The sequence below is a fragment of the Heterodontus francisci genome, chromosome 15 (genome assembly GCF_036365525.1).
Source record: "Heterodontus francisci isolate sHetFra1 chromosome 15, sHetFra1.hap1, whole genome shotgun sequence".
NCBI classification, from domain to species: domain Eukaryota; kingdom Metazoa; phylum Chordata; class Chondrichthyes; order Heterodontiformes; family Heterodontidae; genus Heterodontus; species Heterodontus francisci.
The window spans coordinates 48,800,729-48,813,339 of record NC_090385.1 but is presented as its reverse complement, the minus strand read 5'-3'; the positions used below and the strand labels follow the sequence as shown (position 1 = coordinate 48,813,339).

Here is a 12,611-nt window from a genome sequence, read left to right as displayed (position 1 = left end):
TACCTGCTGATCTGCTCTTCTCTCCCCTTCACAGGGTGTGGGGGCTAAGTACTATGCCCACCTGGGTCTCTGCCAACTTCACATGCTGCAATTTTGATATTCCTTTCTCCAGACCATGATTCCAGCAACAGAACAGTTCTAGCTGTTCCAAGCCCCTGGAAGTGCCAGTTCTCTTTCTCTTTCCTGGCTGCCGTTAACTGTTCTGTGGGTTCTGGTCACTGCTCTATAAGTTCTACAACTTATTTATCTCTGGACTCACCCTCTTCTCCTAACTGCTGAATTCCCAGCATTAGAACTGTAATACCAATGTCTTCTTGTTGTGTCACTTTTGGACACTAATGCCTAGTCTTTAAACTGGATTAAGGACTACCATGTCTCTCTCCATCCTATTGTCATTGTTTCCCATCCTATCTCATAAGGCCCCCCATTTCAATTCCATCCATTTATTAAGAAATAACGGGACCTCATCTGGAATATTCCCTAACCCTCCCATTGTTAACTGGAGATCCCTTTAGGTTGTGAGCACTAAGAGAATACTCACCCCTCAAACTGATGTGTGGGAAGCACTTTCTTGAACCAACTCCAACTTAAAGAAATCTGAAAATATCACATCAGGGTCACCAAGATGTTGGACTGCTTTCTTGTTCTAATTTGTTACTTTAAACATCAGAGTACAAACACATGCAGTGTAACAATAGAGAATCATGTATTTAATGAGACATCATATGACACAATCCCATATCAGTTATATCAAACTTTATGATTCCAGTATGAGCACACAAGTCTTTATTGAGCTCATACCTCACAATCCAGTATGAATACTCAGGTCTCACACTTCATGATTCCAATATGAGTACAGGATACAGTGGTTCACACACAACTCTTATACTAATTCTGCCTTTGATGTCTACATTCCATGCATATGACCACTAAATCAAGAGTACCTTACAGATACATAAAAGTGACATCAAAATAGCAAATGAAGCCAACAAGATGCAATTAACTCTTCTGAATCCCATTTAATCATTCTGTTAACATGGTTATATGGCCCTCTGAGGCTTCATGGTTTATATTGCCCTCACAAACTCTTCCCATAATTTTATTAATATAAACACAAGTGGCCAGATTAACATCTTCCAGACCATCAGAAACATGGACGACTGAATTTCACACATTCCATCAGGCCTTTAACCTTAAGAAGATACCCTTACCTTAGACCTGCTTACACAGTGCATCCCATGCTCAGCAGAAAGCTGTTTAACTCATCGTGTACTGATCTCACAAATAGCCCAAGATATTAAGGTACTTGATAAGTGTGAAGTCTCATCCCCACAGAAAGTATTATGATGTTACATTTTTGCTGCTGTTGGGCATAAAAAAAATGAATGAATGTAAAACTGGCTCAATGATATATAGAAATTATATATAACTTGTAATTAAATTAATTTAAATAATGGGTAAATTAAATCAAATTGTATGTAAAAAAAAAAGTTTTTATATAATTTTCCAGGTCTAGGAAAAAGTGTTGTTTAAAAATAAGTATGAATTTGATTTAAAATGTATATTGACAGATATTTACAAAGTGTGAAAGGCTCTACTTCAGCTGGGACTTCAAACGAGCAGCAGCGGATCGAACGCTTGTTATACGCCCAACTGCTTTTCATTTCTATTGGCTTCATTAAAGGGAAGTCGGTCAGGCTGTATAATCAGCAGCTGATCAATTATCATCCGTTTTACACCCTTACCAAAGTTGAACATTCCGTCCATTATTCTATGTAATTTATATATATTGTATTTTATGTGTTGAGTTTATTCTTTTTAGAGAATTGTATATTTTTAGAATGCTGCTGATTCAAGGTGTAAAGAAAATTGGGAGAGATACGGGACACTCGGGATGTATAGAAACAGAATAGGAAGAACTTGTGGAACCAACGATTAGTTAATAGAATACAGGTGGATGAGATTAGGAATGGGAAATGTGCATGGATGTAGAAGAGGAGTGGGAATGTAGAGATATGAATAATGTTTATGATTGAGCTTTTGGGGGTTGGAACTTGGGTTACACTCCACCTGTTTAGTTAGTCTCATTGAGGGTATATGCTGGTGGCAACCAGTGTGCTTGACCTTGGTCACTTTAAGAGTGGCTTTATTGCCCTAGGATAGTTGGTTGGAGAGAGTGAAGTGGGGTTTTAATGGTTACAGGTATGCTGGAGGTGAAACTGAAGTAGGGACAGAAGTTCAGTTGGGCGTTTCCTCCTGCCAAGTTGAGAAACTGGGATACTCTGATGCAGGAAGTGCAGTTGGAGTGTTTTGCTGGTAAATGCAAACAGGAGTAGGCAGTGCACTCTATAGGAAGTAGACTACTGGGGACTGGTTGCTGTCCTGTAAGGTTGCTTTGGGAAGTAAGAGAGAAGCAGCTGTCAGGCCTGGATGGGAGTTGGAGAATGTCATAAATGAGGATGTTTGTGTAAGAAATAAAAATGAAGGATGTGGCTCCAGAGACAGCTTGTTTTTGTTATAAATTTACAAATCTTAGTTTCCGAGACCTATAAACTTGTGTGTTGATTCCTGCTATTTTAAAAACAGAAAGATAATAGAAATTGATAAAATTTGCACATGAGCCAAGCTGCAATAAATTTGGTTGAGAGCATATTTGTCTAGGATTATGCTTATGATCAAGTAAGGCACAGAAAATGTAACTTGCCAGAAAGAAAATGTGTAATAGATGTACTATTTTTATATTACTAATTAATCTTTTTTCTTGTGTTCTTGAATGCAAACAGTATATGAAGCAGACTGTTATGTGGTAAATATTTATGCTCACCAGAAATTGTTTTTATATATTATACAGAAGCATTGAACATGCAGCAGAACTCTGAAGACTCAGTCAACAGCTCGGTGGTAGCCTCACTGAAGAACTGCGGAATTGGAGCTGCCTCTAGCTGTCTTGCTACATTTCTGACCTTTCCAGTCCACAAAACAATTTTCCGACAGCAAATCCATGGTTTCATTATCCGTAAAGCTGTCACTCAACTCTGCCAAGAAGGTCTCATCAAGTTTTACAGAGGAATTCTCCCTCCGCTCCTAGCTAAAACCATCCAAGGCACCTTGCTGTTTGGCACTTATGATAGCCTCATTGGGATTATGTCCCCCGAGGGTACACATTTGTACCATCGCTGCATTGCAGGGTCCTTATCTGGAATTATTGAAGCCTTGGTGTTGACACCATTTGAACGCGTCCAAAATGTCCTTCAGGATCACAGAAAAGATGTTAAGCTTCCCAACATCCAGAGTATCCTGAAGGAGTTCAATTCTTACAGCTTTAAGGATAAATTACAACTTGGGTACTATCGAGGCTTCCTCCCCATTCTGTTGAGGAATGGAACAGGCAGTGCCCTTTATTTCTCTTTCAAAGACCCGATTAAGAATTCACTCTTGGACAAAGGCATTCCCAGTGGCATTTCTGCTTTTGTCTCTGGGAGTTTAAATGGCATGATGGTGTGTTTCATCTTATATCCACTTAGTGTAGTGATTGCAAATATGCAATCTCACATCGGGGAAGAGAAAATGAGCCTTTGGAATTTCATTTCAAAATTCTGGGTATCCCGTGCCCGAAGCCTCTTGTACATTTACAGAGGTGGTTCCCTGGTTATACTGAGGTCCTGCATAACCTGGGGGATAACCACTACTATTTATGAACTTTTAAAGGCTCCACACCCTGAAAAATAGTATTACTTAGAGCAACCTAATAATTACTTTCTCAAAGAACTGTGTAACTCATATATTTTTCAGTATATATATGACTGATGAAGGAATGGTGTTGTATATCCGAGCTTGCAAATAACACAAAGTTAGGTGGTATGATAAGTTGTGTTAATGTGAGCAGGTGTTACTAAGGGACATTAAAAAGTGTGTGGGCAAAACTATGGCAAATGGAGTTCAGGTGGGGAGGTCTGAGGTTGTCCACCTTTGATCCGAGAAAGATAAATTGGACTATTTTCTTAATGCTGAGATACGAGGAACTGTGGAGGTGCAAAGTAACTTGGGTGTCCGAATGCACAAATCACTGAAAGCTAGTGTACAGGTACAAAAAGTAATCAGAAGTCCTATGGACTTTATTTCAAGATGCTTGAAATTCAAAAGCAAGGAAAGTGAAACTTCTGTTGTACAAAGTTTTAGTCAGAACCCATCTGGAGTACTGTTTTCAGTTTTGGTTACGGAACCTCAGGAAGGATATAACAGCCTTGGAGGAGGTGCAGCACAGATTCACGAGAATGATACCAGGGTTTAGTGGTTAATTTATGAAGACAAGTTGCAAAAACTTGGGTTGTATTCCTTGGCTTCAGAAGTTTCCAGGGTGATCTAATCAATTAAAATGATAAAGGGATTTCATAGAACATAGGAACAGGAGTAGGCCACTCAGCCCATTGAACTTGCTCCGCCATTCAATACGATCATGGCTGATCAACCACTTCAGTGCCTTTTTCCCACACTATCTCCATATCCTTTTATGTCATTGTTATTTAGAAATCTGTCAATCTCTGCTTTAAACATACTCAATGACTGAGCTTCCACAGCCCTCTGGGGTAGAGAATTCCAAAGATGCACAACCCTCTTGAGTAAAGACATTTTTCCTCATCTCGGTCCTAAGTGGCTTCCTCCTTATTTTGAAATTGTGTCCCCTGCTTCTAGACTCCCCAACCAGGAGAAACATCTTACCTACATATACCCTATCTATCCCTTTAGGAATTTTGTAGGTTTCAATGAGATCACATCTCATTCTTTGAAACTAGAGAGTTTCCCCAATCTCCCTTCATAGGACAGTTCCGCCATTCCGGGAACAAATCTGGTGAATCTTCATTGCACTCCCTCTATGGCAATAATATCCTTCCTAAGGCAAGGGGACCAAAACTGCACACAGTACTCCAGGTGTGGTCTAACCAAGGTTCTATACAATTGAAGGAAGACTTCACTACTCTCGTACTCAAATCCTCTTGCGATAAAGGTTGACATACTATTAGCCTTCTTAATTGCTTGCTGCACCTGCATGCTAGCTTTCAGTGACTTCTTGACGAGGACACCCAGGTCCCTTCGTACATCTACACTTTCTAATCTCTTACTATTTAATAAATACTCTGCGCATCTGTTCCTCCTACCAAAGTGGGTAACCTCACATTTTTCCACATTATATTCGATCTGCCATTTTCTTGCACACTCACTAAGTCTGTCCAAATCCCCTTGAAGCCACTTTACATCTTTCTCACAAGACACATTCCCACCAAGTTTTGTGTCATCTGCGAACTTGAAAATATTACATTTGGTCCCCACATCCAAATCATTGATTATATGTGAACAGCTGGGGCCCAAGTACTGATCCTTGCGGTACCCCACTAGTTACAACCTACCAACGTGAGAATAACCCGTTTATTCCTACTCTCTATTTTCTGCCTGCAAACCAATCCTTAATCCATGCCAGTATATTACCTCCTATCCCATGTGCTTTAATTTTGCTAACCAACCTCCTTTACCTTTGTCAAAAGCCTTCTGAAAATCCAAGTATACTATGTCCACTGACTCCCCTTTATCAATTCTGTTAGTAACATCCTCAAAAAACTCCCAACAGGTTAGTCAAACATGATTTCCCATTCATAAATCCATGTTGACTATGCCCAATCAGATCATTATTATCCAAGTATCCATTTATTACATCCTTTAGAATAGATTCTAACATTTTCCCTACCACTGACGTAAGGCTAACAGTTCTGTTCTTCCCTGTTTTCTCTCTCCCTCCCTTCTTAAATAGTGGTGTGACATTTGGTACCTTCCAATCTGCAGGAAATGTTCCAGAATCTATTGAATTTTGGAAGATGATCACCAATCCATCTATTATTTCCTTAGCTACCTCTTTCAACACTCTGGGATGTAGAATATCCGTTCCCATGTACTTATTAACCTTTAGCCCCATTAATTTCTCCAATACAACCTTCTTATTGATACTAATTTCCTTCAATTCCTCATTATCCCGAGTCCCTTGGATCTCTAATTCTGGGAGATTACTTGTATCTTCCTCAGTGAAGACAGATATAAAGTAATCATTTAGCTTCTCTGCTTCTATTTCCCATTATACATTCTCCTGACTTTGCCTGCAATGGACCCAGTTTGTCTTAGCTAAACGTTTCCTTTTTATGTATCGAAGCTTTTACAGTCTGTTTTTATGTTTTTTGCTAGTTTACGTTTATATTCTGTTCTCCCTTTATCAGTTTCTTGGTCCTACTTTGCTGTATTCTAAAATCCTCCCAATCCTCAGGTTTACTACTATTTCTGGCAAATGTATAGGCCTTTTCTTATAATGTTATACAATCTTTAAAGTCCTTTGTTAGCCACAGTTGACTGCCTTTTCTTTTGGGGTTTTTGTGCCTTGAAGGAATGTATAGTTACTGTAAACTATGTAATAATTCTTTAAAGACTATTCTTTGCTGATGTATTGGAATACCTTTTAATGTATTTTCCCAATCACCTTAGCCAATTTGCCCCTCATACCTTCATAATTTCCTTTGTTCAAATTTAACACCCTGCCTTCAAATTGAACTATTTCACTTTCAAACATAATGTAAAATTTTATCATATTATGGTCACTCATTTCTAAAGATTCTTTTACAAGAAGATTATTAATTAACCCATTCTCATCACATAATACTAGATCTAAAATAGCCTGTTCTCTCGTCAGTTCCTCAACATACTGCTCTAGAAAATCATCCCTAACACACTCCAGAAACTTGTTCTCCACAGCATTAGTGCTCATTAGGTTTACCCAGTCTATATGCAGATTGAATTCACCCATAAATACTGTATTACCCATGCTACATGCTTCTCTAATCTCCTGATTAATACCATGCCCCACACTACTACCTACTGTTTGGTGCCTAGAAATAACTCCTACCAATATTTGCTGCCCCTTGCTGTTTCTTAGCTCCAACCAGATTCCACATTTTGTTCATTTGATCGGAGATCCTCCCTTACTAATGTACTGATCCCATCTCTTATTATCAGTGCAACACCACCTCCTTTTCCTTTTTGCCTGTCCTTCCTAAATGTCAAATATCCTTGAATATTCAGTTCCCAGTCTTGGTCACGTTTACGTAATGGCAATTAGATCATACCCATTTATCTATATTTGTTCCTTTAAATTATCTACTTTGTTGTGAATGCTGCGTGCATTCAGGTAGCGAGCCGTTAACCTTGTCTTCTTGACATTATTCTGCATTCTAAGCCGAGTTGATGCTTACCTTTGTTTCACCTGCCTTCTAATGTCGCTTGCTACTTTTCTGCGTCCTGTTACCAGCTTTACTTCCTTCCAATTTGAGTTACCCCTCAGGTTCCCATCCCCCTGACAAGTTAGTTTAAACCTCCCCAACACAAGCAAATCTCCCTGAGAGAATATTAGCTCCGGTCCTGTTAAGGTGTAGCCTGTCCATCTTGTACAGGTCCCACTTTTTTTTAATTCATTCATGGGATGTGGGCATCGCTGGCTAGGCCAGCATTTATTGCCCATCCCTAATTGCCCTTGAGAAGGTGGTGGTGAGCTGCCTTCTTGAACCGCTGCAGTCCATGTGAGGTAGGTACACCCACAGTGCTGTTGGGAAGGGACCCAGCGACAGTGAAGGAATGGTGATATAGTTCCAAGTCAGGATGGTGTGTGACTTGGAGGGGAACTTGCAGGTGGTGGTGTTCCCATGCATTTGCTGCCCTTGTCCTTCTAGTTGGTAGAGGTCGGGGGTTGGAAGGTGCTGTCTAAGGAGCCTTGGTACATTGCTGCAGTGCATCTTTAGATGGTACACACTGCTGCCACTGTGCGTCGGTGGTGGAGGGAGTGAATGTTTGTGAATGGGATGCCAATTAAGCGGCCTGCTTTGTCCTGGATGGTGTCGAGCTTCTTGAGTGTTATTGGAGCTGCACCCATCCAGGCAAGTGGAGAGTATTCCATCACACTCCTGACTTGTGCCTTGCAGGTGGTGGACAGGCTTTGGGGAGTCAGGAGGTGAGTTACTCGCCGCAGGATTCCTAGCCTCTGACCTGCTCTTGTAGCCATGGTATTTATATGGCTACTCCAGTTCAGTTTCTGGTCAATGGTAGCCCCTAGGATGTTGATAGTGGGGGATTCAGCAATGGCAATGCTATTGAATGTCAAGGGGAGATGGTTACATTCTCTCTTGTTGGAGATGGTCATTGCATGGCACTTGTGTGGCGCGAATGTTACTTGCCACTTATCAGTCCAAGCCTGGATTTTGTCCAGGTCTTGCTGCATTTCTACACGGACTGCTTCAGTAGCTGAAGAGTCACGAATGGTGCTGAACATTGTGATTTCATCAGCGAACAGCCCCACTTCTGACCTTATGATTGAAGGAAGGTCATTGATAAAGCAGCTGAAGATGGTTGGGCCTAGGACACTAGCCTGAGGAACTCCTGCAGTAACGTCCTGGAGCTCAGATGATTGACCTCCAACAACCACAACCATCTTCCTTTGCGTTAGGTATGACTCCAGCCAGCAGAGAGTTTTCCCCTGATTCCCAAAGACTTCAGTTTTGCTAGGACTCCTTGATCCCATACTCTGTCAAATGCTGCCTTGATGTCAACGGCAGTCACTCTCAGCTCACCTCTTGTGTTCAGCTCTTTTGTCCATGTTTGAACCAAGGCTGTAATGAGGTCAGGGGCTGAGTGGCCCTGGCGGAACACAAACTGAGCGTCACTGAGCAGGTTATTGCTAAGCAAGTGGCACTTGATAGCACTGTCAATGACACCTTCCATCACCTTGAGATGATTGAGAGTAGACTGATGGGGTGGTAATTGGCCGGGTTGGACTTGTCCTGATTTTTGTGTATAGGACATAGCTGGGCAATTTTCCACATTGCAGGTAGATGCCAGTGTTGTAGCTGTACTGGAACAGCTTGGCTAGGGGAGCGGCAAGTACTGGAGCACAGGTCTTCAGTACTATTGCCGGAATATTGTCAGGGCCCATAGCCTTTGCAGTATCCAGTGCCTTCAGTCGTTTCTTGATATCATGCAAAGTGAATCAAATTGGCTGAAGTCTGGCATCTGTGATACGAGGGACTTCAGGAGGGGGCCGAGATGGATCATCAACTTGACTCTTCTGGCTGAAGATTGTTGCAAATGCTTCAGCCTTTTTCACTGATGTGCTGGGCTCCCCCATCATTGAGGATGGGAATATTTGTGGAGCCACCTCCTCCAGTTAGTTGTTTAATTGTCCACCACCATTCACGGCTGGATGTGGCAGGACTGCAGAGCATAGATCTGATCCGTTGGTTATGGGATCGCATAGCTCTGTCTATTGCATGCTGCTTATGCAGTTTGGCATGCAAGTAGTCCAGTGTTGTAGCTTCACCAGGTTGTCACCTCATTTGAGGTATGCCTAGTGCTGCTCCTGGCATGCGATCCTGCACTCTTCATTGAACTAGGGTTGATCTACTGGCTTGATGGTAATGGTAAAGTGGGGGATATGCCGGGCCATGAGGTTATAGATTATGGGTGAGTACAATTCTGCTGCTGCTGTTGGCCCACAGCGCCTCATTGATGCCCAGTTTCGCATTGCTAGATCTGTTTGAAATCTATCCAATTTTGCACGGTGATCGTGCCTCACAACACAATGGACGGTATCCTCAATGTGAAGGCGGGACTTCATCTCCACAAGGACTGTGCGGTGGTCACTCCTACCAATACTGTCATGGACAGATGCATATGCGGCAGGCAGATTGGTGAGGATGAGGTCAAGTATGTTTTTCCCTCTGGTTTCCCTCACCACCTGCCGTCGACCCAGTCTAGCAGCTATGTCCTTTAGGACTCGGCCAGCTCGGTCAGTACTGCCCCAGAACCAGTCCCAATGCCTCAGAAATCTGATGCCCTCCCTCCTACACCAATTCTTCAGCCGCGTATTCAATCGATCAATCCTCCTATTCCTGTGCTCAGTAGCATATGGCACTGGGAGTAATCCTGAGATTACTGCTCTTGAGGTCCTGTTTTTTAATTTCCTTCCCAGCTCCCTAAAATCTGCTTTCAGGACCTCAACCCTCTTCCTACCTAAGTCATTGGTACCAATGTGGACCATGACCTCTGGCTGTTCATCCTACCCCAGAAGGATGTCCTGCAGGCGATCCATGGCATCCTTGACCCTGGCATCAGGGAGGCAACAAACCAACCTGCAGTCACGTTTATTGCCACAGAAATGCATGTCTGATCCCCTGACTATTGAATCCCCTTTCACTATTGCTCTTCCACTCTTCTTCCTCCCCTCCTGTGCAGCTGAGCCACCTGTGGTGCCACAGACTTTGCTCTGTCTGCACTCCCCTGAGGAACCATCACCCTCACCAGTATCCAAAATGGAAAACCGATCAGCAAGCAAGATAGACTCAGGGGATTCCTGCACTGCCTGTCTGGTTCTCTTAGACTGCCTGGTGGTCACCCATTCCCTCTCTGCCTGCATGCTCCTGACCTGCGGTGTGACCACCTCCCTAAATGTGCTATCCACGTAGTCCTCCGCCTCGCAGATGAACAATGACAGCAGCTGCAGCTTGAGTTCCGCAACCTGGAGCCCAAGCTTCTGCAGCCGGTGACACTTCCTGCAAATGTGTTCATCCAGGACACATGGTGCGTCCATGACTTCCCACATACCACAGGATGTACATTCTGCTTGACCAAGCTGACTTGCTATACCATAACTTTAAAAACTGTTTATTACGGTTAGAATAAATAGAATAACTTACCAGTTACTCACCAATCAGCTTCTTCCCCTGTACAGAAGTAAGTGCCAGCTACTGGAGGCTGAAAAAAGGTAGAAGAAAGAAAGGAGCCCCTCCCTCACTCACTAAACTCCCACTTTACACTCTGCACTCAAAGCAGGTGAAGCAGCACTGAGAAAGCCCTGTTTTTATATTTTCTGAAGAACAAGTGATTCAAGTTTCTGAAAACCAGTTTAGGCCAGTTCCTAAGTAACTAGCTGCAGCTGCTCCCAGACAGCTTGTATATCCATTTTAGGGCTGGAATAAAACTGGAATAGATACAGAAACTATTTCCTCTGGTGGGGAATCCAGAACAAGGGGGCATAATGCTAAATTTCTAGCTAAACCAAATAGGAGTAAAAATCAGAAAGCATTTGTTCATGCAAAAGGTAGTGGAAATCTGAAATCCACTCCCCACAAAAGGCTGTGGGTGCTGAATTTCAAGATAGAGGTTGATAGATTTTTGTTGGGTAAGGACATCAAGGCACGTGAAACAAAGGTGAGAAAACTAAGTTACAGATCAGTCAATGATCTCATTACATGGCAGCACAGGCATGAGGGATGGAATGGATTCACCTGTTCATATGTTACCCATGCTGTACAGTGGGCTCGTTTGACTGAGGTTGCCTCATTTCATTGCAGCTTGCTCCTGGGAGGGAACCACTGCTAGTTGCACCTTTTGAAGCTTGCTCCTCAGCTCTCTAGTCTTGTCTCCCACATTCTACTGCTGTCCGGAGAAACGGCAGTATCAAGCAGGTGTACTCCAATCATTGCCATCACATTGGGCCCTGAACCTCTGGCCTCACTGTGTGGTGAGTCCAATGGCACATAACAGATCCTGAAAGCCTTGAGATACATCAGTCAGTACTGAAACCAAGGTTCATGTAGCACTCCATTCTGCCCCAGTTTGCCTCCAGAGCTGCAGTCTGTACTTTCTAATCAGTGCTCTGCTGCAGACTCCTATGAATCTGCCAGTCACTCTATTAGTGCCTCCAAAAAAGGCAAAATTTCTGTGATGTTGCCGCAAAGGACAGTTGTAGATTCAAGTGTCATACCTGTCAGTTGACACTGGTCCTCCAAGATTGAGCTCTGACCCTGCACATAGGTATTGCGTTCCTCAACTATCCTTTCTTTCAAGTGAGTACCCATCAGTTCTGGATCCCATGATTCTGATCCCAGTGGTAGCCCTCTCCTCAGCCTCTTCTGAGAAGGTGGCGCTCCGTCATTCACTCCCCATTCATCTGTGCTCTGTGAATCACTGGGTGTCACATCTCACTACCTAATTTTCCAAGTAAAAGTATCTGAGTGGATGTCTAATACTGAGAGAGCAAGTTTGTTTTAATTTCGTTCTTGCAATGCAAGCTTTGCTGGCAAGGTCAGCATTTATTGCCCATCCCTAAGTGACCTTGAGAAGATGGCAGTGAGCTGCCTTCTTGAACCACTGCAGTCCTGGTGCAGGTACACCCCCATTGTTGTTAGGGAGGGCGTTCTAGGATTTTGACCCTGCGACAGGAATGGCGATCTAGTTCTAAGTCAGGATGGTATGTGACTTTGTGAGGAACTTGGAGATGCCGGTATTCCCATGTGTCTCCTACCCTCGCCCTTCTAGGTGGTAGAGGTCCTGAGTTTGGAAGGTGCTATCAATGGAGTCTTGGTGCATTGCTGCAGTGCATCTTGTAGTTGGTACACACTGATGCCACTGTGTGCTGTTGTTGGAGGGAGTGATTGTTTACAGTGGTGAATGGGGTGCCTCTGAATGGCCGAGCAAGCTACTAAGCTGTATTCAAGAGATGGCTCACCACCACCTTCTGAAGGGCAATT

General features: G+C 43.0%; 1 protein-coding gene across 1 annotated transcript; it reads left to right on the top strand.

Moving 5' to 3' along the window:
- Positions 1–2,862: 2,862 nt before the first annotated feature.
- On the top strand, positions 2,863–3,729 carry LOC137377415 (solute carrier family 25 member 53-like). The gene has a single exon (XM_068046995.1). The coding sequence runs from the start codon at positions 2,863–2,865 to the stop codon at positions 3,727–3,729; it is 867 nt and encodes a 288-aa protein (XP_067903096.1).
- The last annotated feature ends 8,882 nt before the right edge of the window (positions 3,730–12,611 follow it).

Coding starts and splice junctions, on each gene's coding strand:
- LOC137377415 (XM_068046995.1), top strand. CDS start 2,863: ATGCAGCAGAACTCTGAAGACTCAGTCAACAGCTCGGTGGTAGCCTCA.